The 27,810-nt window shown below is 41.8% G+C and overlaps 1 protein-coding gene across 2 annotated transcripts in view; it reads right to left on the bottom strand.

The window, feature by feature from the left end:
* Window positions 1–27,810, bottom strand: part of LOC119479337 (ankyrin repeat and fibronectin type-III domain-containing protein 1) — a 148,725-nt gene that overhangs the window by 106,912 nt on the left and 14,003 nt on the right. Inside the window, exons 1-3 of one of the 2 annotated variants that reach the window (XM_037754802.1) lie at window positions 15,429–16,199; window positions 6,086–6,270; window positions 936–1,186 (exon numbers count right to left, since the gene is read on the bottom strand). In XM_037754802.1, coding sequence (XP_037610730.1) covers window positions 936–1,186; window positions 6,086–6,270; window positions 15,429–15,547 — 555 coding nt within the window. In that variant the 5' untranslated portion in view covers window positions 15,548–16,199. Of the gene's footprint in view, window positions 1–935; window positions 1,187–6,085; window positions 6,271–15,428; window positions 16,200–27,810 lie in introns of those variants that run through there. The other variant, XM_037754803.1, reaches the window with a different exon arrangement.

The following is a 27,810-nucleotide window of genomic DNA, read 5'->3' on the forward strand; positions in this document are numbered from 1 at the left end:
GTCAGCACACTGACACACTGACAGCTGTTGTTGCCTGTTGGGCTTGAGTTTGCCATGTTATAATTTGAGCATATTTTACCTGTACCTGTGAGGGTTTCTGGATAATATTTGTCATTGTTCTGTGCTGTTAATTTATTTCCAAAAATAAATATATACATATATTTGCATAAAGCAAGCGCATTTGCCCACTCCCATGTTGATAAGCGTAATAAATACTTGACAAATCTCCTTTAAAGGTACATTTTGAACAGATAAAAATTGTGTGATTCATTTGTGATTAATTACAATTAACTATAGACATTCATGCAATTAATTGTTATTAAATATTTATAAATATATATCGTTTGACAGCCCTAATACAAACATATTAACATTTCAGATTAAATATAAATGAACAGTCACAAGTAAGTTATTGTTGTGCAATTAAATTAAATATGGAGAACTGGGTCAGAGCCCAACAGTTTTAGAAGATGGAAACTAGCCAGCAGCTTTGGGTTGACAGCTTGAGTGACAGTATTTTAATTGTTGAAACTTCATAACTGGATAGATAATAGTCACGTGTAATTATACCCTTTGTTTCAGGGATATAAATATCAATTTGATTGATTTGTTAAAAAAAAGATAAAGGGGGGTGAGAGAGGTTATGAGAGAAAAACAGACAGACTTGAGGTACAGAGAGACAGAGTCGTGTTGTGAATGTCTGCACATTCTCGCAGGGAGTAAGAAAACTTGTTCTACTAAATGACCATATGTACTGTAGCAACCTCTGAAGGATCACCTTCAAACACTTGTGGTCTGTGTAAATGTGCCTGTAAGTGTGAGCGTGTGTCAGAAGGAATTCACTCCTCGGATGTGTGAAAGCGAAGATGATTTCCTTTTAGCCAACCTCATTTTAGTAAAAAAAAAAAAAATCGGAAACAAGGGGTCAAACTTACAAACTTTCTCTTCAGCTTGCCCTTGCCGCTGCGGATCGGCTTGCTCTCGACAACGGTCGCAGAGCTGTAGTCCGAGGTCATGTCCGAGCCCATGTCCAGGTTGTCGTCTGCTGAGACGCTCTTGCGGAGGTAGGCGGCTCGCGCCCGGAAGTGGGAAAAGGGCGACTGGGAGCGAGGGCGGGCCTCGGTGCACACACCGTGCTCTGGCTCATCTTCGCCCTCCATGTCATCCTCCAAACGCCACAGCTCCCCTGGAGGAGTACCAAAAAAGGACAAATGATGAGATTAGGGAGCAGTCAGAAAGCGAACAAGAGAAGAAAAAAAGAAAAAGGAGAGAGACAGATTGGACGGATAATGAATAGTTATTTCTACACCGTAATTATTGCAACCTTACTCCACAAATTGTGGAATGTCATCCGCTGATTGCTTTCATAAAACACTTCCTGAATGTAATCAAGCTGCCTTTTAAGGTGGAATATTTTATACCCAAACATTATTCTCAGCCTGTCTCCTTAACAACTTGATTATGATTCCATACGCTCGAGAGAAATGATGGCTCGTGTAAAATGAGGAGGAAGGAACAAATTTGCAACGGCGGTGGCGTTTTTTTCTGCTGCTCTGGCATGATAGCTGAGCTGTCACAGTCACACAACAGAGATGGATGAGTGCTGTTAGAACGTAGCTCCGCTGCACCCACTAATCACAGCCGACTCCCATCGCTCTGCGTTTGATGCTATTCAGATGCCCTGTCAGCGTCCAACGCCTGGCTAGCAGCACTCATAAAACACTTACTGGTCTTTCAGTTACTTACCTGATGCATGCTGGGTAAGCTGCCGAAACTCTGTCCATCAAGGAGAGGGACATTGCTGAGTTACTTAAAGCATAAATAGACCATAAATATTGAAGCATGCTCACATATAATTTGAATAAAAATTCAAATTAAGCCCAGTGGAATGAAAATGTAGAAAGCAAAACAAGAAAAGTTCTGTAAATGACCTCTAAATCATGGCCGTGAACCCAAAACGATGGCATGGTGCTGCAAATATCGCAAACAATCAGAAACAGGCTTCCCTATGTTTTCACAACTTCTAGCTCAGGAGCATTGCCAACACTGTAACCTGAACAACTGTAATGTTTCAAGCTGGCAACATTGCTAACGTTAGCTAACCATAGACTGTATATGATGTACGACATGACAGCTCCCCAGAAGTGAAGCCAAAACACCTCAATCGCCCCCTAGTGGCTGGCTGCAGTATAGGTCATAAATCCTATATCCTATTTTCAGGTTCATACTTGTTTTTTGGGTTTCTACTTCTACTTAATGTTAAAAAAAAACTTAATTTTTCTCATACTGTCTGCCTGAATATACCAGTATTTACCCTCTGTCTGAAACGCTGCGTTTTGGCGCTTGTCTCTTTAAGCCCCCCTCCTGAAAAAGTCCAGTCTGCTCTGATTGGCTTGCGAAGAAAATATGTTGCACCTTTGCATAGGAAGTCCTCAAGTTGTCTTATTTCACAATTTGTGAGATGGTAGGCACTCCAGATACCCACATGTGTACAAGCACAGTAGTTTTTCATGATGTCCCATATGTCCCCTTTAAGCCTCAGAATTGCCGTGTAATGACATCCTTTATTAAAAGATTTCAACAGCAGGTCTTTTGGCAGGGACTGTCTTTTTGAGTGCTTTAAACGCTCTTCAGCGTGTGAAATATTACAGTATCGGTTCCACTGTCTGAGCAGCAGCCAAAACACATCTGGCTTCGAAAGCTGAGCCAAATAACACTGCAACAAAATGACGAGGGAGCAACTCATGCGAGCTCTGAGACATACTTGTCACAAATACGGGGTGTTGCTTAAATCCGTGAATGAAGTGTAGCTCGGTTATAAAACAACTTGAATTTAAAAAAAAAAGTTTTCTCAGCACCACTGGAGAGATTAAGAGAGAGAGAGAGCAGGAGACAGAGAGGCAGCATCATGGTCGATGACAGCGGTTGCTAGGCAACAAGGGGCCACGTGAGACTGTCTCTCTCAATTTGATATTGGCAACAGAGCAGCAGTAGGGCAGGGGAAAACAGACCCAGACAGGTAAAGTGAGGACATAAAATGGAAGCACTTGGGCTAAATAAACCAATCTCAGGGAACGTCATTAAGTCCAGGATCATTAGAAGTAGTAATAGTAAAGATTTATTGGTTGGGAGCAGTGAGGGCTGGGGCTGGCTCAGTGCTCCTCTACTAAAGTCATTGTTATAGAGGACATAACGTTCTCATAGAACAAAACAGAGGTTGGGAATAGAGCTGCAACGATTAATCGATTAGTCGTCAACTATTAAATTAATCGCCAACTATTTCAATAATTGATTAATCGGTATTAGTCATTTAAGAAAAAAAGGTAATAATTCTCTGATTCCAGCTTCTTAAAGGTGCTACTGAAAACATTCAGCCACTACATGTCGCATTCTCCCTCTATGTTTCATTGCATTTACTTCACAACAAGTCGTTGCCAGGCATTTACTGTCAATCTCAGCCATTTATCTGTTTTTCCAAAATAACTGACGACCCAGAGTTACCACGTGATACCAACGTTGTTTTACTATTGGCTCACAAGCCTTGTTAAAAGTGGGAACCAAACATCAGATATCTTCAACAAAACATTCATTTTGGACCCACCAATAAGACCTTTAAATGTGAATATTTTATGGTTTCTTTACTCCTCTCTCTAGGACAATAAACTGAATATCTTTGAGTTGTATACAAAAGTATTTGAGGACGTCATCTTGGGTATTGGGAAACACTCTTTGACATTTTTCACCATTTTCTGACATTTAATAGACCAAACATCTACCAATACAACATCCTCACAACTGCCATCTACTGTATTTAACTAATTTTCATTCATCTACCAATCCAACATGTCATGGACTTTTCTCTGCAGTCTCAAACCGACAGAACTGTGCTGCATTTACAGATTGACATGCTATTTGTTTTTAGTATTTATGCAAATTTGCGGGTATCTTTGTTATAACATTTTAATTAATCAAGAAAATAATAGACAGACAATGAAAATACCCGTTAGTTGCAGCCTTAGTTGGGACTGTGAAAGGTAAAGAGAGTTGGCAGGAGGGAGAGAGAGAGAATTAAATTGAAGCACTGCATGCTCAATGAAGTGTTTAATATTAACTGAATTTAGACAAAAGGCAATTTTGCCCTCAGATTTTTGCCACTTAGCTTCCAATAATATTTGGGATACAATAATGAAGCTCTAGCATGAGTTCAGTTAGAAAGACTATACTACCATGCTTACGCCTGTAGTTTATTTGTCACATATCCTGTAGAGTCTAAGACTTTCTGGCAATCTTCTTCTTCTTCTTCTATCTTGAAGATTCACTTTTAGATCGCTTCGTCTGATGATTTATAGTTTATTTATGGTCAAAATTAGTTTTAGGGCAGCGTGGTGGCTCTGGGGTTCAGCAGCACAAACAGAAGAGTGACTGTGTTGTTTTATTACACTGTGAAAACTTTGTGCTTGTCTGAGTTGGCACCTCCTGTGTTGCTGCCTGCCTCTCTGCGAATCCGGTGGGACTTTGGTTTACTTCAAGTGGAAGACTTTGCCTTATTTTAATAAGTTCCTTTCCTCTGATGTGTGCCGTTCCTCTTCTGTCTTTGTAAAGTTACACATTTCTCTTCTCTCAAAAGCTACACAGAGGACAGAGTGCGGGTTTCAGGAAGTGGAGGGCTGAGGGGTTTGTGTTCATCTCTTGTATTAAACATCACAAATAAGGATGATAATAACGCAGCATCCCGACACTTGAGATGTGACAATTGTAATCCGTCTGATGGTGGTGGTGGTGGTGGTGGTGGGGGGCGTTGATCAAGTCGTGTTGTGCGACGTCAATCAGCAATGACGGACTGTTGACAAATGTGTGTGTGTGTGTGTGTGTGTGTCAGCGCATGTGAATGAGGAGAAGGTTGCGTGAAAGGATGTTTGATGTGACGGCTGCAGGCTTGCTGACAGCTGCGGAGTCTGTCCATGTCTCGGATGGTGTTAAAGGGTCGGAGAGAAGATTGCTTTACAAATGACCCACTTTGGAAAAGTGTGAGAGCTGCTAGGAGCAGAATCAACTGATGTTTAATTATCCACTGAGAAATTATGAATGCATTAAAACATACCGTATGTAGGTCACTTTTGAAGCAAGCTCGAGCATAAGTTTCACACCCTTAAGAAATGTCCAGATGAATATTTGACAAATATTTGGTTCTATTTTTTTTTGTTTTTATTTGTAACTTGTGTTCATTCAGAGTTTTTTTTTTATAAAAAAAAGCTCCTTTTTGTATGAATCAAAGCGTAACACCAAGGCGTAATGTAGGGTTTTCCTTTCATATAATAGCTTCACCACCTGTAAATGATTTCATCCTTCCATAAGATGAAAGCTATCTCTCTCAGCAGGTTACAGCTTCTGGATTCTCCATTTTCCCTCTCAGGTGAAGGAATTGTGTTTGATTTAGAAGCAAGAGAGAGAGAGAGGATATAATGTAGCTGCTGTGTGCTCTCCATCAGGTGAAGCAAATATCAAAGAAGCAAAGCATTGGTGGAAGTTTGAAAGGAAAAGGAAACGGGATATGTTTGACTTTAGTTCGAGCTTTAGTGGCCTCTTTCATCATGTATCTCCAGCGTGACACACTTATCTGATCGATAGCTCAAGAGGCGCGTATGAATTAAAAAGTCCAGAGAAACAGTCTTCCTGAAAACCACGTACATCAAACACAGTGCTGGTAGGAAGACATGTATATCATTGCTATGAAGACATAAAGTGGTTGTTGCTGGATGAATGAGAATCTGCTGCTATTCCCTACATGAGTCACGGTGAAACATTATTTCATTTCAGGATGAAAAGGGAATGTTTTGAGCGACAATACCGTAATTGTGTGAAGTGCATTTTGAGAGGAGATTTTTACTCAGGCTTTGTCGAAATCGGATTAGAGATTTGTTAAGACATTATGTGAACAAAGGAGTGAATAAACAAACCAGAAAGGAGATGAAAGAATCACACAGATGCAGTTGATTCTACAAAGTCGCCCCGGTGCTGTTTTGGTAAACACACAATCCCCGAGCAACAAAAGAAAATAGTTGTTTAGCTTCCATTTTCTCTTTACCTGCGGGCGGCAGAGTGCAGGCCTTTGGGTGGCTGGCGGCGGCGGCGGGCGGGTTCTTCCTGCGAGGGGGACTCCCACCAATGAGATCAGAGTGATGGACCCTGGAGACCGTAGGAGACTGGGGGATGCTGGGGAGAGTCCGGGACTTAGCCAGTATGGGTCTCTGCAGCTTCCTCTCCAGTGACCTGGTTGGACGGCATTAAATACACAATTACATGGGGAGCATTTTGTTTCCAGCGATTATCACGATAACTGCTGATGAAAATGTCTATGAAAACTCACTGGAAGCACATTAAGGGATATTTTAATGGTCCGTACGAACAGGGGGGGGATTATTACGGCAAGACCGGCCTGGTTCGATGTTCATGCAGCATCTGTTTGTTAACCCGTCCTTTAAGCTATTACTGTGCATACAATACCAGCATACATACACACGAGTACACACATTCACCACTTAATGAGCAACAAGAGAGCAGCTGCACTGATCAATAGTGAAATTGCTTCCACCTCAGCATAATCAAGCTGAAGGCCATTTGGAACACAACCAATAGAAATTGCTTTCTTTTATGGCGGTTGATACCGAACGCCAATCAATAACCGCAATCACAAGATCGGCTTAATAGCAAATTGGCGACAACTTACAAGTCACAACACAGAAGTCAAACAATCCGCATATATCAATGATGGTTTTGAATGTCAATGTAATTTAAAAACAAGACATATTTTTGTTCACCATTACTGTAAGTACAAATAGAAGCAACACCCTTTTGTTTTTCTGCAGCCTCCTGTCACCTTGTTGTGTCTCTTTTATCTGAAGAAAATACAGTGTTCAAACCCTTTTGTAGCTGACACAAAAGACTGTTTCATTTCCTAGATTGCCAGCATTACACCGCACTACAACAGATGTGATTAATATTACATGAAATCATCCCTAAAATCTTTGTGTCTCATGTATAATAGAACAGAGATAAAAAACAATACTGAGTCACTGCAGCGAATCCCCCCTCCGACGCCAGCTCTGATCAGCCTGATGTGATCAAATTCAATGAAACGTGGCTGGCATTTCAGACAGCAGAGTCAGTCTGGCACAAGTGGAAGATGTCTGTCTGACCTCCCAGACGCTTGTGTGACAAGTTTGGGTGCAGAACCCAGGTTGAAAATCAGTCCAAGACATGCGAGCTGAGCTCCCACCCCCAAGTCTGATGTGTCCCCCCTGCAGCGTGTTTTCAGTGAGACGAAGCGAGATAAGACAATGAACGTAGCAGGCTGATATTAAGATATGAGATTTATTTGCCTCATTTTGATTTTGACACAAGCATCAGTGGAAGATTAGGACACTGTGTGCAAACAAAGTCATTCCAGCTAATATACTGACAGAACAGTGCGTACGATTATTATGTATCAGGAGGCATGTGTGTCTGCTCGCTGTCTGTGGGAATTTTCCAATCTCTCTGTCTTCATGAGTTATTGTTATCGTCCTCTCACACGTCACATATTCACGTTTGCTTCATCGAGATTGATCACCGCAACGCCCATCTATATTTTCCAAAACCGTGCATGCTTTTGCTTTAATTTTAAAAGGAACGTTCTTTTGGGAAATTCACTTTTTTTGCCTAAAAGTAAGATGAAGAAAATATAAAGCTGGAGTCAGGAGACAATAGCTTAGCTAAGGTTGTATGTATACTCCCGCATTCTGCGTGGTAAAATGACTGTTTTTGTGAATGTAGTCTTGTGCTTTGAGTAGAGCGATATAACGGCTTCAGTTCCCCGTCGGAAAGGGCCGTCTGACGACGAGGTAAAGCGTCTGTGGACGGGAGCAGCAGAAAAACATATTTTAGCCACCTAAAAAAAAATCAATAACAGTTTAATTGTATGTTATATTAAGAATATTTTTCCACTTTACCTTGCCATGAGACGGCCATTTCCGACGGGGAATTGAAGCCGTTATACTGTGGTCTTCAAAGATACCAGACCAGACTCCGTTCACAAAAACATAATTTGACCTCACAGAATATGGGAGTTGTCTATCGCTGCATCTATCGGTTAGTTTGTTTGCGTTATTGTGTGACTTACCACCATGTAAGTTAGTATATGTATGTATGTATATATACTTTACATGTAGCAGCGTCATCATGGAGAAACCTATGTCAGGTCAGGCCATTTTGATGCTAAAACATACACACTTTGACCAAAATTTGAATGTTGGGATCTGAATACATAAGGAACACCACTGGGGAGCTACAGAATGATATAAAACCTCCAAAAAATAAATAATAATAATAATAATAATGGACCCGCCCTTTAAATACATATAAATGTCTCATACGTGGCCATATTGACCATAATTCTGTCAACGCTCGCACTATAAATTCACATTTCATCACCCAATTAGAATAATCAAATATCATCAACATCAGCTGATGCAAGAGTGCCAATTATATCAGCCTTTTATCTATGCATGGGATCATATCTAATCCATTACATGCTTGACTTTACACCAGCAGATTATCAATCATCAATTAATTAATGAGAGAATCAAATGATGCGGCCTCATTCAGTTGTATGTGCATTATTACACACTGAATGGCAGCCTTCTAATCATCATGTTTTTACAAGCTACTTTTTGATATCATTTTACAGACATGTGCTCCAGAGTAAAACTCTAAATGTGGCTGACTGTGTTGGTGTAAACTACTTCAGCTCTCTTTTAACTCCCTTGGATGTCTGGCTCAGGATGTATTTTCAGGCTTGGGGCTATTTATCACTTGGGAGCTATCAGGTAAACCGACAGCAGGCTCTAAGTCAGCACATCCTGCAGGCTGGAGAAGTAAAGTACTGACATATGCCCGCTGTCAGCTAGTAAACTACTCCCCTGATAGAGAAGGTGGGTGTTGCAGTTGTGAATATTTGACCTGGGATCAGAGAATCCCTGGATGGGATTCAAAGCAGAGACACGGAGGAAGCGGGACGGTCTGATGATGAATGATGCTTTTGTATTGCTGAATATCAGAGGAAGAGCTGATAGTGACTGTATACATGCAGGCATAGCACACACACACACACACACACACACACACACACACACACACACACACACACACACACACACACACACACACACACACACACACACACACACACACACACACACACACACACACACACACACACACACACACACACACACAGACTTTGATGGTAATAGAAACAGACAGGTCTCTCACTCCTCAGAAATCCATACTGACTTGCATGATAAAGCATTTGCCTGAAGCACACACGCACACACACACACACACACACACACACACACACACACATATGCATACACACACTCCTCACAGTTGGCATGAGATGAAATAACTCAGGGTCCAGCAGTAAACACACGCACACACATACAACCGCACACATGCACAAGCAGTTATTGGCCTCCCACCAGCACATCATGATGATAACACACTGGGCCAAACAGCCGGCCCAGGCCACTCTGACAATTTGGACCTACAAACCTGTTGCTAAGCGACTCTGTCTACAAAAACAGGAGGAGATGGAGAGGAGAGGAGAGGAGAGGAGAGGAGAGACAACGAAGGGAGACAAGAGTCGAGAGGAGAGACAAGTAGAGGAAAGGAGGGGAGAGGAGAGGAGAGGAGAGGAGAGGAGAGGAGAGGAGAGGAGAGATGAGAGACGACGAAGGGAGACAAGAGGCAAGAGGAGAGGATAGGAGAGGAAAGATGAGGAGAGGAGAGACAACGAAGGGAGACAAGAGGCGAGAGGAGAGACAAGTAGAGGAGAGAAGACGAGAGGAGAGAGAGGAGAGAGAGGAGAGAGAAGATGAGAGACGACGAAGGGAAGCAAGAGGCGAGAGGAGAGACAAGTAGAGGAGAGAAGAGGGGAGGAGAGGAGAGGAGAGGAGAGGAGAGGAAGGGAGAGGAGAGACGAGTAGAGAAGAGGAGAGGAAAGACAAGTAGAGGAGAGGAGAGACAAGTAGAGAAGAGGAGAGGAAAGACGTGTAGAGGAAGCTTTTTTTGCTTCCGAGCAGCAATCTGCATTGTCACAAAAACAATGTCTTGCCCTGAGTTTTAAGCATCAAGTGTACCTCATGTTTTTCTGTTGCCAAATGTCTTATCTCTGGTGCTGCAGTCAAGGGACACAACTCACTTTCTTTGTTAGAGTCTGTGTGTGCAACAGCGTTAAAATGACAGAAAATGAATATGATTATTTTTTTAGAATGACACAATGAGGTACTTATGAGTAGGAAAAGGAGAGATAGCAAAAAATAAATATAGCCTGATGGTGTGATGTGTGAAAATACACTCTGTGAAAAATACTAATGTTTATTTGAAAATGTCCCGCATGCCAGCGAACCACCAACACGTTCTGCACACGCTTTTGAGCACACAAGACTGCTGTTCTCTTTCTCGCTGCAGGCAAATATACAATTTGCTCCCACTTCAACAACAAGAAGAAGGTTTTTAGTGCAACAGATGTACAGCAATTTGTATTAGTGACCTATTTTAATGCTAAAAGTAGCACATGCAAACCCGCCTTGACTCTTCTCAGCTGTGGGATGTAAAAACTGCAACTGTCTCAGTATTTTCTCAACCCTGATACTAAAACCTAATTCTGAATTGTTGAGTAGAGTCATGCGTGGCGAGTTTATACCCTCAACCTTGACCCTGTCTGCTGTATAGGTTGTGACATCATTAAGGCTCCTGATGAAAGCTGTATGAAGGTGAATGGAGCTGCTGGAAGTGAGAACTATCCGTGGTGCTGAATCTACTTGTACTCCTTTTTACACACATACCGAAGGAGTTTTTTTGAAACTATCTTTGGTACGAGAGGCAGAAGATTTTAGCTCTATGTTCTAAGATTAAACACACACGGAAACAATTCAGACTAATATTAGAGCTGTCAATCGGTATTTAATTGCGATTAATCGCAAATTAATCACATTTTTTATCTGTTCAAAATGTACCTTAAAGGGAGATTTGTCAAGTATTTAATATTCTTATCAACATGGGAGTGGACAAATATGCTTGTTTTATGCAAATATATGTATATATTTGTTATTGGAAATCAATTAACAACACAAATCAAATGACAAATATTGTCCAGAAACCCCCACAGGTACTGCATTTAGCATAAAAAAAACATGTTCATGGCCATGCCAGTTTTTCCTTGCCAAAATAAACCGTAACTTTGGAGCGTTATTTAGCCTCTTTCGCATTAGACATGGTTGGTACCAATGGATTCTTTAGGTTTTCTAGGTTCATATGATGCCAGTATCTTCACTTCTAGCTTCAAAACCTACTGCAACCGTTGCGTTAATGCGTTTTTAGTGCGAAATTAGTGGTATTAAAACGAATTTGCGTTATTATTATCACGTTGACTTTGACAGCCCTAACTAATATACATCTTTTTTTTTATCTTTTTGTAAATCCAATCTTAAACATTCTCCTACTGGTGCAGCCCCAATGAATGACACATTTATCAATGTAATGTTCTTCTGAAGCCTGCTAAATAGCATGGTTATTCATTCATAAGCCACACTTACTGCTTGGTAGGGAGCCATTCATTAAAAATCTTCCAGTATTAATGTGTTCTCACTGTGTTTGAATGCGGATGTGTGTTTTTTGGAGGTGGGGTGTTGTCGTGTTTTTTTTCTTTTGTTCTCATCTCTTTTTTGACTTTCTAACTCTACCCTTTCTGAGATGTCACCTTCTTCCCAAAGGGGATTCCTGGATGTTCAAAAAAGTTGTAGACTTGGAGGCTGACTCTCGGGAGGCTTGGAGAAACTGACCCCGTGAGGCAAAAGGCTACGGTCGGATTAACCTCGGTCTCCATCGTTCAGTGATTCAGCAGACGTTGGTTGAGAAGTCGCCAGACAGAAGAGATTGAATGCAGCAGCTTTGAGCGGCTTAAGTGACAGGCGGGAGCAAAGGGCAGCCATTGTGGACTTGCAGACGTATCCCTCTACATTACAGAATGATGGACATTACATTACAGACTTGCTCATCATCACTCATCATTCATTATGGACTGACTGACTTGTCACCATTCATTATGGCTGTATTCCCAGAGAGGCAAAGTTAATGCCTAGCTTCTGCAGAACAAAGTGCTGAAACTACAGTATTTCTCTTTTGGAAGTAAATTAGCATGTAATCTATAAAATATGAATGTCTAATCGGGGGGGGGGTGAAGGGAGATTTTTTTATTACACATTACATCACAGCAAAACTGAAAGACCTATATGGATGTGAATACCTGAAAAGAGCACAGCAGGGCTGCTGTAAGCAAAAGCTATGGAAAAACATGACGCCTTATCGAACTATAAAAAAAGCATTTTGATAGCATTTAAAATGGAATTTTGTGGTTTTATTGCACCAAAGATAACTGTGAAGGTTTATATGGGCTAAAGTTTTAATTAAAAATGTCTAAATATCTTAACAAAATCTGGTATGAGAGGAAATTTGACAGCTTTAAAAGGGATAGTTCGGTTGTTTTGAAGTGGGGTTGTATGAGGTACTAATCCATAGTCAGTGTATTACCTACAGTAGATGACGGTCGGCACGCCCCCAGTTTGGAGAAGCAGACAGGAGTTACCGCACGGGAGCAAAGCAATGTACTGCTGTGAACGGGGCCGACAGAAAAACATATTTTAGCACCTAAAATAAAGGTCCACCTAAAAAAAAAACAATAGTAAAGTATAAAATGAATGTTATATTTAGAATATTTTCACCGCTTTACCTTGCCGTGAGACAGCTATATATAGAGTCTGTATGTTTCCAACAGGGAACTGAAGACATTATCTATGCTCTCGCTAAAGCAACCACACTCCATTGAACCTCCTTGCAGAACACGGGGATTACTGGTCTATGGTAAATGGACATGCATTTATATAGCGCCTTTCTAGTCTTCCGACCACTCAAAGTGCTTTACACTACATGTCAGCATTCACCCATTCACACACACACACACACACACACACACACACTGATGGCAGAGGCTGCCATGTAAGGTGCCAACCTGCCCATCAGGATCCAATGTAAACACACCAATGGCACAGCCACTGGGAGCAATTTAGGGTTCAGTTCAACATGTGACTGGAGGAGCCAGGAGACAACCCGCTCTACCTCTGAGCCACAGCCATCCCCGGTCTACCGTTGCCTCGATCGTTTAGTTGGTTTGTTGTTTGTCTGAACTAACCAAAGTCAGCAGTAGACCAGCAACCCCCATGTTCTGCAAGGTAAAATTGCAGTTTTTTTCTGGTGGCTTTGGCAAGAGCATAGATGGATACAACGGCTTCAGTTCCCCGTCGCAAAGGGCTGTCTGATGGCAAGGTAAAGCAGTTAAAATATTCTAAATATAGCGTACACTTAGATTGTTTATTTTTAAGTGAGCCTTTCTTTTAGGTGTCTAAAATACGTTTTGCAGTACATTGCTTTGCTTCTGTGCGGTAACTCTTGACCGTTTCTCCAAGCAGGGGGCGTATCTACCATCGTCTACTGTAAGTAATACATTAACTATGGATAAGTACCTCATACAACCCCACTTCAAAACACCTGAACTATCCCTTTAATGCCAATGGGGGCAGAAGTGCTGCACAGTGTGAACTCTTGGCAAATCTAAATTTAGAGGCGAGGTCATTAATTAGTCTCAGTGGAAGGTGGCAGGTGACACGGGTACTTGCTCGACAGTACTGCAGTGTAGGAATGTATAACGTTGCACTTTTCTTCAGTCAGAAACAGAGGAGGCAGGGCTCAGCTGTCTTGGTCCAACATCTACAAACAGACTTGTCGCAACTCAGATACCCCCCAAACCCCTCCGACTCCTTCTTGGGTGGAAGTACAGAGAGAACAGGCATGAGAGGAAAAAAGGGGTGATAGAGAGGGAAAGAGAACGATAAAAAGAAATACCAAACAAGACTGAAGACAGAGCGAAAAGATGGGAAGAGATGGAAGGGCGTAGGAAGGGGGTGGCTTGAGAGAAAGAGACAGTGAGTGGGAGAGACAGAGACAAAGAGACTGTGGGGATGAGAGAGATGCTGGATTTGTGATGGCAGGGAATCTGAGAGCTTTTTTTGTATCACACGTCCACCCACGTTAACACTTGTGCTGTGAGTGAATGATATGAGATTTGATGGGCATTTATTTCAAAGTCTAGAGTATAGTGGCAGGTTTTTTTTTTTTATTTACTTTAGCATTCCGATTTGTACTTTCATCCTGGTTATGTAATTTAAACATCAGCTCACGAGCAATTTAACGGGATTCTTGTTAAAGCGTAAAGGATGCTGCACTTCCTAGCGCTCCTACTTTAATAGCAAAGCAAAAGCAAATTACATTCCCCTTTTCTGAATTTAGGATGCTAATTGCGGCGCTGTGATACAAAGCAAGAACTCAAATTAAGTTTCCAAGGTATGAACACAGTGTTGCAGTGGAAGTCAAAATTTCAAAATCCATCTGAGGAAAGAAAGGCGCATTAGACTCCGTCTCCTTGCACAGTCGGAGTGTGATTTAGAAAATGTAGGACAGGAGAAGACAGGAGATTAAGCACACACTTCAAAAGTAATTTCAGATGTAGCTACTCAGGGTGGTGGTGGTGGAGTTGACCATGGATTTGCGGCATTAAGATTGCTGCTTCAAACCCACCCCCCCCCACCAAGATTGTCTGGGAAATACTTGGATGCTAAACATTTTCCCCTCTTCAAACACCTGCTTTCTGCCCTTGAGACACTTACCCCCTACATTCTCTGCTGGAGCCTCTCTGTAATCAACAGTAGAGAGTTGTAATTTGACTTTGCCCAGAAAAGCTCTTTCTGTCTCCTCTGCATGCACCATATCGACTTCATCCTCTCCGTTTCTATCTATAGAAAAAGCCTCAGAATTCAATGGTGCGTCAGTGGGAAGAATCCATAGTAGCCAGCAGCAGCAGCACCACCATGCCTGACAGCTCACATCCGCTGCACCTCCACACTTATGTAACATAATGGTTGCTCACACATGCATACACACATGCACGCACATGTATACAAACACCTGTATGCGTTGCAGTCACACTTGAATACACCATTGACTTTTTTTTTTAAAACATTAACTTCCTCTATATGTAACATTGTTTGTTACATTCACATCAAATATATCTAATGAGTAAATTGTGTGTGTGATGTATACAATGAAGAGTGATACGAGACATGTAAACACATTTCGTTGCACAAAGAGGAACGCACAGGGACGTGACAATGTGTGTTAACAGCCAACAGAGACGACAGAAGCGTAGTGTGCCGTGCCCCCATGTGGCCTGGCATACCTGTGCACAGACACAGACGCACACATAGACACATACACACCTGGCCTCTGCCACAGTGCAGCAGTAGCTGCCGCTGCGCTGCGAGCTCCTGCCCACCCGCAGCTCCTCTTGAGACTTACGGCGGTTAAAGTAGTCTGTGAGTTTCCCAAAACTCGCCATCTTTCCTCTCTCCGCCTCCCTCTCCCCTCCTTTTTTGCCTTCTTTTCCTTTTGATCCGTATAGAAAAAAATGTTTCTGGTTCTGTTCTCGCAAAAGCTCCTCGTCCACACGACCTCCTGACTTGGCTTCTACCTGGATTCGGTGGTGGGGCGGCGCGGCGTCAGCCGCAGGTCCGAGTCTCCCCGCGCTCCCTCATCCCTCTTGTGCACGGCGCTTAATGTGCAAGAAGAACGAGCCGAACCCCGCTCTGCCTTTCTCTGCCTCGCTCCTCTTTTGATCGTTTGCTACGGCGCGCAGAGCGCATCCACTGACTCTCTCGGAATAGTAACGTTTGTAACTGCCTACCAATCGACACAGTGGGAGCAGTGCCCCCTCACTGGAGAGCAAACAAGAAGGAGGAGAGAGATAGAAAAAGAGAGTGAGAGAGAGGAAGAGAGGAAATAAAAGAGAGAGAGGGAGAAGGAGAGAGAGAGAGAAAGAGAGAGAGAGAGGGAGTGAGGTGGTGGCTCGGCGTCTGTGGTCTTCTTGTGTGCTGGAGAAAGCAGAGCTGGTGGGAGAATATGAGCTGCTATGATGCTTGTATCTAAGCCCACCCCCCTCTTTCTCTCTCTGTGTCTCTCTCTTGTTTTTATAGCGCGTATTGTGTCGCTCTCTCTCTCTCTCTCTCTCTCTCTCTCTCATGCATGAATTCTTTCACACGACCATTCGACTCTTGGTGAGGACACACACAAACCTTCGATCAAAGCTGTTGAGCAGGTGGTAATTGTTGGGCTTTGTGTGTTTGTCACTCTGTCTCGCTCTCCATCTCTCTCTTCTGTTCCCCTCTCTCTCTCTCTCTCTCTCTCTGTCACACACACATTCAACCTGAGGTGCATCTGCTCTGTGATCATAACTTCCCCCCCTCTTGTTCGTCTGTATGTTTACTAGGTCTGCGTGTATCATGTACAAGGATGGCTCTCTTTGACTTCATCAATAATGAAAAACAAGCAGAGAGCTTTTTGAAGAGAATGACCGGCCGGTGGCCCCCCGTGAATTTATCTGAGATACACTCAGAATATAAAAAAGGATGATGGGAGGCAGCAAAGGGAACGAGGGGGAAGTGCAGAAGGGAAGTATGCAAGGAAGGAGGGAAAAGGAGGTGTTGAGGGAGGGCTCTTTGTGAAGAGCTCGTTAGTGAGGGAGTGTGCATCCAGACACCATACAGGCATTCCTCTGTCTATTCACCGTCTCCTTCTCACTGTGTGTTTTTAGAATAGGTATCTTCTTCTTTTTCTCTCTTTTTCTGCTTTCACTGACAAAATCTCTCTCTCTTTACCTCCTCCTTCCTTTCATCCGTCTCCCTCCACATGCCTCCCCCACATACCTCTCACTCTCCCGCTCTCACTCGCCTTCCCTCCTTTTTTCCTCCATTCAAACAGCCAGAGGGTAAATTATCTGACATGTACATCATGCTGACTTGAGAAGGTACACATGAAAGCCCAAATGTGAAGTGTACTATATTATATATATATATATGCACTCATACTTTCATACAGGCTCTCTAAAGCAGCTTTTACCATTCTTATATTCATTCATTGACAATAAAATACAGCTTTGATGAAAGTCTGCAGGTTCACTGGCACTATGTGGGGTATTCATTTGAGGACTAACTGCTGGAATGATCATGTCCAATTACTGGTCAGCTCACATCCACTTTATCAACCCATTTACTCAGATCAGCAGCAATCACACTGAATATATGAGTGGAATGGAAAAAATAAGTCTGTGATCACACAGGATGAGGTTTTACCTGCTCAAATATGATTAAAAAAAGGTATTTTTATAAAACGGTCTCTACTATATTCTGACAATAGTGCATGAGACAGGTAATCTGAAAAAAAAACAATGTGCCTCTGTGTCCTCCGTTGCTTCCAATGGCATCGGCAAGATTTCACAGACCGGTGGAAAACAACCCATCAGAGCTGATCTGGAGTCTGCCGTCCGGATGCCGCCTGTGAGCCGGCTGACTGACGGCAGATTCCAGATCAGCTCTGATTGGTTGTTTTTCCCAACTACTAATCGAGATGAAAATAACACTGCCAAGACAAAACATGTTGCATCAAATCAGAATAACTGCAAAACGGAATTTGAAGCGATGCTTGTAAAGGAATTTGTCGGCGATTTTGACAATTTACAGACTGACACGTGTGTATCTGTGTGTGTGTGTGTGTGTTGTGCGTCTGCTGTGATCTCACGCTGCAGTTAACGTTGTGTGAAAGGTGTGGGCTGTGTGAGCTTTGCAGGTTCCTGTGCTAAAGAGTTCAGCTTATTGATCCGCCTCTCCCATCTCGATCAAAATTCTCTTCATTCCCTCCCCTCTCCATCATGATTTTTGCTACCCCTCCCCCCCGACTGCCCATTGATCTGAGAAGCAGGATGCTCTGACTATATTGCCCAGGAGGCATAGTAATATTTTGAGTCTCTGGGTAGAAAGAGCAGGGAGAGAGAGAGAGAGAGAGAGAGAGAGAGAGAGAACACCAAAGAAACAGACGAATTAGGTGAACATAGTGTAATATTTATGACTCTTCTTCTGCATTCCTCCATCCTCGCTGGCGCTTCAATATTATTCTTCAATGAATCTGCAGCGTTATACTGCAGGTGCACACACATTTGCAAAACAGATTAATCAGTATTATGTATGCACGTCCTGTGCCGCTGCACTTGAACACTCTAGTCTGTACCAAAACGAATTCATGCACATTTATTTTAGATTAATTCGAGAGCAATTCTGAAACGGCGTCAACAGCACCACATTTCAGCCTTTTTCCAACCATATGGCGAACATAATCGGAAGGCTTGAAATAGCTGTTTTGTCTGCAACACTGCTGTTACCCATAACTGCAATAGAGGCGGTGGCAGGCAGATAGAAAACATATTACACAATCAGCCTATGTTTAGGAGTCAAAATAGTCCTATAAATCTTATTTTGAGTTGATTTTATCACTGCTGCAATCCCTGCATAAAAAGACACCTTTTTGGGGGGGAAATAAAACTTTGGCTGATAAATGAGGTTGCCTGTTTTAAATAGCTGGAGAGACAGAGAGAGTTCAGAGGATTGAGGGAGACACATTGAAAGAAAGTGAATCTTGACAAAAAGAAAAAAAGGATACGGCAGCAAAGCCTCTGAGGGGAATTTACCAGCACAGCGAGGAAGAGCTGAGCTCAAACTATTGACAGCTCGGGCTTCTTTTTTGCCTTTAGTCCGCATGTGGCTCTAAAATGGTTTTGACTGATGAATAAATCATGCACTGCTATTTTTCTAGGGCTATTTTCATTCAAACACAAAAAAAACCATCCTCGCTTTGGCAACATCCACTTGGGAGCACAATACTTGAGAGGCTTGAGAGAAAAGTTGTTTCCACTGAGCTAAAAATGGAGACGGGGTCATCTGTAGACAGTCAGCTTTTAATGTAAATGCTGAATAATTCAATCATGATCGAGACTTTAATAAATCATATTTCATGACTTATTTATTAAATTAGTTGAGGGAGCTCATTTCATTCATGTTTTAGGCCACCTGAGTGTTTGATTTTCATTGATAAACAGTAAGCTATCACAACACAGAGGTGAGAAAGGACCATAGACTGTAAGAAGTGGACGTAGTCACCGTGACGTCACCCATTGGTTTATGGACTGTCGTTTTGAAGCCTTGAGTTCGGCATTTTGGCCATCGCCATCTTGGTTTTTTGAAACCGGAAGTGACACGAGAGGGTGGAGCTAAGCACAACCGAACCAGTAGTTTCAGGTGACCAAAACGGTTATAATTAACTTTAATGAACTGAAAACACACTGAAAGGGTTAAAGTTGTAAGACGAAAATGCGGAAAATGCTGTAGTAGCAACCTGTCAATCACAAGGTAGCCACGCCCTAAAGCATACCCTGCTTTATGGTCTATTGACTCTAAATGGGACCATAATTTACTAAATGAACATCATGCTGTATTGATGAAGACTTGAAACTAGCGATTGAGACCATAAATTCATGTTTACAATGTTTTCTGAGGTAATAAGTCAAGAGAGAAGATCGGGTCATTTTCTCTTAGACTTCTTTATGCAACCAGAGGAGTCGCCCCCTGCTGGCTATTAGAAAGAATGCAAGTTTAAGGCTCTTCTGCATTGACTTCACTTCTAAGACCCGGAGAACAACATCCAACTGACGCATTAAGTTACTTTTGAACTTTTTCTCCACAATTTAGTCATTGTGTTTTCCCCATGTGTGCAACAATCCCTGTCTTTTCTGGCACCTCTGTTGCTTCCACCTTTATTCCCGTCACCAGCTGTTTTTTTTTTTTTTTTCCTCCTACAGAACTGGAGCTGCTGGTGCAGTCACCAGAACGTGATGCCTTACCAGCATTCAACACACAGAGGCTGTCGGGGCACAGCTGTCAGGAACTGAACTGGGTCCCCTCAGTGGTGGGCGAGTGTTTTACGTTCGCACAACACGGATATTATCTGGGGATACACCAGAAGACATTTTGACATGTCATAGTAGGTAAAGCACAGGTGTATTTAATAACATTAATGAGGTCCTGGTGTTGTGCATGCTGGCTCACTGGAATAGTTTACCATGACACTTAACCATCGTTAATGTTATTGATTTCACCTGTCGACATGTCAAACTGTCTGCAGTGAACAAGGTCAGAAAAGCCAAAGAAACAGTGTCACCATTAAAACACTTACAAGTTTATTTTTACACGGTAAAATGTTCAGTACACACTCTAACTTAGTGACGTTTTTTTAATAATTCAAATTTATGGGATCAAATGAAAAATGTTTGTTTATGTTATGCGTTTATGTTTAGGGCTGTAACTAACGATTATTTCCATTGTCGATTATTTTCTTGATTAATCGATAAGTTGGTTGGTCAAAAAAATGTCGATCAGTGTTTCCCAAAGCCCAAGATGACATCCTCAAATGTCTTGTTTTGTCCCAAACTTAAAGATACTCAGTTTACTGTCATAGAGGAAGAAGCTGGAATCAGAAACATTTTGACTTTTTTTTTTTCTTAGAAAATTACTCAAACCAATTAATCGATTATCAAAATAGTTGGTGATTAATTTAATAGTAGGGCTAATCTGATGTCTTCGAAGCTTCGACTGTTGCCATCGTAATCGACCTCCAAAGCAGTATTTGATTGCTTATACATTTTTTATATATATTTATTTCACGGTTATGTTGAATACTCGATTCTGATTGGTCAATCACGGCGTTCTAGGGTCTGTCATTTCTTTATAGCAGACCGTTACTATGTATAACAGACCGTTGCTATGGGCGCAGTTCTGATGTCGGACTATGGCAGACCGTTTTTTGTGTCAAATTATTGATTTCTTAAGTAAGTAGCCGTCTAATAAGCAGGATAATGTACAGCTAGCGAGGTCGCCCTGTCGGGGATTCTTTCACAACAAAGACCCGCTCGCTGTACATTATCCCTTACACATATATACAGTACATATACTCTATATAATATGTATAAATCCCAAAAAGGGCAAATGAAATAAGGAATAATCCCACAACATTATTCATATTCATCATTATTATTAGTTATTCTGAGACGGATGAAGCCAAAAGCCCCAAAAAAATTTATTCAGGACAGCCCTATCTAATAGTTGACAACCAATCGATTAATTGATTAATTGTTACAGCTCTATTTATGTTAAAAAAAACAATATATACATTGTGTATATCGATATACATAAATATTAATATCGGTATTATCCTCAAAATTCCTGTATCTGTCGGGCTATAACAGGCACACGGATCATGTGTGTAATCATGATTGTGAAATCAATTTCCACTTCCGACACACTGAAGACTGACAATAACTATTCACCGCGGACCCCTTGATACATCATCCCACCTCTTTACTACAGCTCTTTGACGAGAGACAGAAACAGACAGCAGCCGCGGAGAAAAGTGAGAGACAGTTTAAGAAAGCTTCGTCCTGTAATTACTGTGGCGGGCAGCACTCAGCAGCAGCCTTCCCAATCCCTACTGGGATTAGTCAGACAGGACCATTCACAAGATGAAACACACACACACACACACACACAGAGAATAAGTTATCCACAGTAAAATGAACACCATCTTTTCGGAGCACACTGGAAGAATCTTAAATATCCTGAAGGAATGATAATCACCCTCTATAGAAGCAGACACACACACTCACACTCACACACACTGCATGCTGAGGATGAGCACTGCCATCGTCTTTATGAGTCATCAGTAAAGGGCCCTGCAAAGCAGCCCCAGGATTATCTCCCTCTCCCTCTGTGCAGTGTGTCGTGGCCTTGACGTCTCTGCCTCTACTTCTGCCTGTGACCAAGTCATCACCTCTTTTAACTTCCCTCTCTTTTATTCCTCATCTTTAGTCATTTGTTCCATTAGCTCTAAGCTCCCCTTTCGCTGCTGACTATCTACCTCTTTGATCATAAAAATATGGTACTACTACTCCTTTTGGAGTTGCATAATAGTGCGTATAATATGTAAAGTAATTCAGAAAGGTTGGTACCACGCAGCAGCTTCCTTCAACAACAGCTAATGACAGCTACCTGTGCCTGCTATGGGAGTAAAATCACCTGCTACACCGGTCAGGTCTGAAACCTTTTCTGTCATGTCCCGTTTTGGAAAAAAACCTCACAGCTGCAAATTAGTAGTATACAAACTAGCGCTGTCAAAGTTAACGCAATAACTTTGTTTTAACGCCACCAATTTCTTTAACGCATTAACGCAACTTGTGATTTTTTGTGGGCTCAGTTTTAAAGCTTGAACAGTATCATATGAAACTAGAAAACCCTAAGGAATCCATTGGTACCATGTTATAGTAGCTTGTTGCGAAGGAGGGTAAATAACGCTACAAACTTATGCTATATTTTGGCGAGGAAAAACTGGCATGGCCATTTTCAAAGGGGTCCCTTGACCTCTGACCTCAAGATATGTGAATGAAAATGGGTTCTATGGGTACCAACAAATCTCCCTTAATCACATGCAGTTTGGGGCAAGTCATAGTCAAGTCAGCACACTGACACACTGACAGCTGTTGTTGCCTGTTGGGCTTGAGTTTGCCCTGATATGATTTGAGCATAATTTTATGCTAAATGCAGTACCTGTGAGGGTTTCTGGACAATATTTGTCATCATTCTGTGTTGTTAATTGATTTCCAATAATAAATATATACATACATTTGCATAAAGTAAGCTTTATTGCCCACTCCCATGTTGATAAGAATATGAAATCCTTGACAAATCTCCCTTTAAGGTACATTTTGAAGAAAATAAAAAAAATGTGTGATTAATTTGCAATTAATCGTGATTAATCATGGACAATCATGCCATTAATCACGATTAAATATTATAATTAGTTGACAGCATTAATATAAACATAATTATGTACCTTCAAACGGAAATGTAAATCATAGAGTTTATGGGTAAACACTAGTAGCTTTCTATGAATTACAATTTCCTGTAAACTAATCCAGCTTTTTGCACTCACGGTACTTTGTCTTCTCTTAAAGGGTAACTTCGGTGTTTTTTAACCTGGACCATATTTCTCCATGTTTTGTGTCTAAGTGTAATAGGGACAACAATATCTGAAATTGGTCCAGTATTGAGGGAGAGCCCTGCATATGGCGGCTGCTTACGAGCTGCAATCATATCGGGCAATTTGGCGCCGTCAATTTACGTCCACTAAAAGTGCTTGTTTTTGCCACTGCAAGGCTCTGATTGTTATCATAAGTGGCTTCTCAAGGACAAGACGTGACGTGAGGTGACGTGTGGAACGGTGAAAAACGTTTTATTTCTCTGTAGGGCCATTTCCATAATGTTGTCAGACACTTATAATAACAATCTGAGCCTGTCAGTAGCAAAAACAAGCACTTTTAGTGGACGTCACGTTACATTGACGCTGCTCACTTGCCCTTGAAGCTCGTTTCGCGGCTGCTGGTTGCAGCGTTATCACTCAATACTGAACCCCCATTAGTCACTTCGACACAAAAAACATAGGGAAATATGATCTAGGTTGAAAAACACCGAAGTTAAGTGACATTTTTTTCAAATGTGAATGTGTTTTATTTTGGAAAACAATAATCAGCTTCAGAATAAGCCTTTTACACAAGCCTTGAAATGACTGAACAATCCATGGCATTGTGGACAACTTCATAGAGCACACACACATCATTAATATTATTAGTTACACCTGCACTTCTGAACTGTGAACTGTGTATTTCAGTGTTATTCTATTCTAATGCATTCTACGTGACACCATATTTCAGAAGTGGCAGATAATAATGAGCCAAAACGTCCTCTATAAAAAAAAAAGGCCAAAAGTCAAACTCTGAAAATGTAGTGGATAAAGTATTAAATCCACTTTGAATTCTTGAAAATCACAAGGAGAACTTTATGTAATTCCTCATGCGATATGTCTACTTTTCAGCTTTTAGTGGAATACATCAAATACACATTGCTGTAAATATGACACCATACTCAGAGCTCTTAATGCAGGTTTTAGGATGAAAAATGGCTTGAACTAACACCATGATCAAAGAAATCCTACCACTTTGCAAGGGGTTGCTACCTGTTCTCCTCGGAAACCCTTTTGAAATCTGAAATGTAATTTCAATGTTTGACATTGATTTGGGTATTTACAGAACACACTGTCAGTTCTAGTTTGTAGTGAAACATGATGGTCAAATTATCCGTTAAATAATTTTGCTTTAAACTGACAAACATTTGAAGCAGTGGTAGGAGATGATGGAGAGGGAACAGGAGGATGAAGGAGTGTAGTTTCACAACCAAGCAGTGTATGCCCAGCTTTACACCTTTGCATTACTTTCGCTTTTTTGACGCTCTTTTTCTTCACACGTTAAAGGTGTTTAATTCCAACTTCTAGGAGCACATAAATGCACCATTCAGTAGATTTAAAACAATCAATGAGTTTTCACCTGCATTGCTGCGAACAACAGTAATGCATCCTAGTGCAAAAACACTGAATACAGGCTCACAGTATCTCATGAATTTATTACCCTCATGCTGTGACCAAAGGCTGCCTGGAAGATGGGAAAATACAACGTAGCATGCTTTCGGAAATAGCAATGATGTATATGCAATTTGTAGAAAATGGCTTAAAATATCAGGTTGGTTTGTTTTAGATGTCCTTTTAACAATCTTGATTGTCCATCTCTGACCCCATTTCTGTGAAAGCCCATCTTGCTCTGGCTCACAGGAAAGCTTTTTGCTTAAAAGTGTGGGCGCAGACAAATGCGCACACACTCCCAGGAAGGATCGGCTCTGAATAAAGTTAGGCATGAGTTTCATCCTTGAGGAGACGGCCTCGGGGAGGAGATAGAGACGGCTTTGTTTTAAATGTGAGAGGTTCAAAAGAAGAACATTCCCTGAGGCTATTCAACTTTAAGGTGCATATTTTTAGCTTGTTGTCTTCTCTGTGTTTATATATATATATAGCATTTTGTGTATTTTCAATAGTGTATTCATATTGGTGGTTTATCAGTGTGCTCTGTTGTATGTTGCACTGTCTATCTGTGAACTCACCAAAACAAGTTCCTTGAAACTTTTGTTGTAATAGCAACAAAGTAAACTCATCTTAACATTTGCTGCAGCTTTAAAAGAACTAAACGAGCACTGTTCTATAAATACATCCGTACACACACACACGCACACACACAGACACACACAGACACACACACACACACACACACACACACACACACACACACACACACACACACAAACACATACACATACACATACACATACACATACACATACACATACACATACACATACACACACATTTCTCTAAATTAATCATCCTCAGAGAAGAAAATGGAAATGCAGTGCCTGGAGGACTTGGAACCAAATGCCTATTTTTCTGTCTTTCTCTCTCTCTCTCTCTCTCTCCCTCCATAACCTCCTCTTTTCCTACCTGTCTATCCATCATCTCCTCCTCCCTCCCTCTATAACACCACCCTGCCCCTCCCAGTCTGCATAATGCCAGCCAGACATACTGCAATTTAGAGAGCTTTTGGTCCTGAGGGCTGGACTGAATAAAAGATGAAGCAGTGTAAGTATTGGCTGCTGACTTTGAACTTCTCTTTAACTCCCTTCACCTCTCAAAACCCTGGGAGGAGCCCTACATTTAGTTTAAGTTCAATGTTTTGTCAATTATAGCTCTAAGCACAAGCATATATAGTATGTATGCAGTTCAAACATGTACAAGATAAACCTGATGGGTTGGGGAGTGTTAATATTTCTAAGCAATCTAATTTTTGTTGCGAGAGTTCCTGTTCTCGGTAGTGGTTTTCCAGTGTAATCCCCAGTGATTAGAGAGCTAATCAATTCTTATTTGGGGGTTTCATTGAGGTGTTAAGGTGTAGCCTCACGTCGACGTTGTCTTGGCCGGCAAGTTGCACTTAAACACACTGCAAAGACTACAGCCGACGTCCAACTACCACGTACGTTCTGCGCCTGCGTGAGATGAAATAACTCTCCACGCCAGCAGACGGCGGTGGTCTGTATTCGTCGTTCTAAAAAGGGAAACCGGAAGACTGAGAACTGCGGATATACGTCCAAGCCGTCCATTTTCACACGCCACTCGGCTTCATTCCAGATGGCCATGTCGCTGTGAAAATATCCGTGTATTGGAATGATCAGATGAGATGAAGATGAAAACTGAGAAGAGCCTTCTGGGTTTTTCCTCTCGACTTTACTCGTTGGCTTGCTCACCTCACTTCCGTTTCTCTTCTCGTGCACTGATTCGCTGAATCTGAACAGCCAATCAGAGTGATTTTACAGAAAAAACTAGTTCTACGAACGTTAACTGACGGCCCCAAACTGGCCGACATCCAACTGTCGGCTTGTTCTGTCACATACACACAGAAGCTTTATAGCAGCAAGTAATGAGTAGACCGTCCTTTACTGGGTTCAAGTAACTGTCGCTGAGCATCCGGTGTGGCTCATGTCTCTTTGAAGATCCATTGGATATCATACAGTTCAGTCAGTATCTGGCAGAACTGCATCAAGATTACACACAACGACTGTGGAAGTTTGACACACCAAGCCAACAATCGGTCCGTTTGGGGCCGTTGGTGAGCGTCTGTCAACCTAGTTTTTGCAGTGTGTCCCGCACTGTCGGCACTAGGCTGCCCGTGACGGAGGCTTTTTGGCTGATTCAGCATGTTGAAATGGCGGCAGAGCACGTTGGAGCCCGTCAGTGAGAAAAAATCACTCTGATTGTCTCTTCACCTTCAACAAATCAGTGCACGAGAAGAGAGACGGAAGTGAGGAATGCAAGCCAAGTCAAGAGGGTGTATACAGAAGGCTCTTTTCATTATTCATCTTCATCTCATCTGATCATTCCAACACACAGATATTTTCACAGCGACATGGCCATCTGGAATGAAGCTAAATGGTGAGTGAGAGAAATGTGAAAATGGTCAGCAAACGTTGCTTTGTTTAATGTACGTATCATAACAATGGTTTGAATATCCGCCGTCCTCGGTCTTCCGGTTTCCCTTTTTGAGATTTATTTCCTCCCATGCAGGCGCAGAACATACGTGGTAGTTGGCCGTTGGCTGTAGTCTTTGCAGTTTGTTCGAATGCAGCCAAGATACACCTGACATGAGGTCGGCCTTCGTCGCCACTAGTTCTTCGATGTCGCTTTGGTGTGTCTCGGCCTTTAACCATTTGCTATAAATGTCATACTCACAATGACATCACTGTTAATCTTTTATAAACAAAGCATATTGTAGTGTCTGTTTAATTGTGTTTCTCTACCTTCCAGGTAGCCACAGGATTTCATTCATTTCACTTTGCAATGAAATAAAGTAAAGTATGAGCAACTTCAACACTAAGCAGGGCTGGACACCACTTTGTCCATAACTGCACAAAGGCAAACAGAATCAGGTTTAATGGTCACATCCTTATTATTATAATGTACCCCGACATATATAGTCTTTACAACTCCTTACGGAAAATTCTATTCTATTCTGAGAGAGAAACAGCACCACTAGAGGGAAACTATTCTGTCCCAAAAATACTCTGTCTCTTTCTTATTTCTCCCCCTTTACACTCACGCTGTTTGTTTTTCTCTCACATAAACATCTCAGAAGATAATTTAACCTCACTCCAGTGACACACACACACACTTGTTTTGATGGAAGCCGACCACTGCTTCTGTTTTTGCTCACATCTGACATCCAGCCGACCGCTTTCC

The sequence above is a fragment of the Sebastes umbrosus genome, chromosome 20, assembly GCF_015220745.1.
Source record: "Sebastes umbrosus isolate fSebUmb1 chromosome 20, fSebUmb1.pri, whole genome shotgun sequence".
In the NCBI taxonomy this organism is placed as follows: domain Eukaryota; kingdom Metazoa; phylum Chordata; class Actinopteri; order Perciformes; family Sebastidae; genus Sebastes; species Sebastes umbrosus.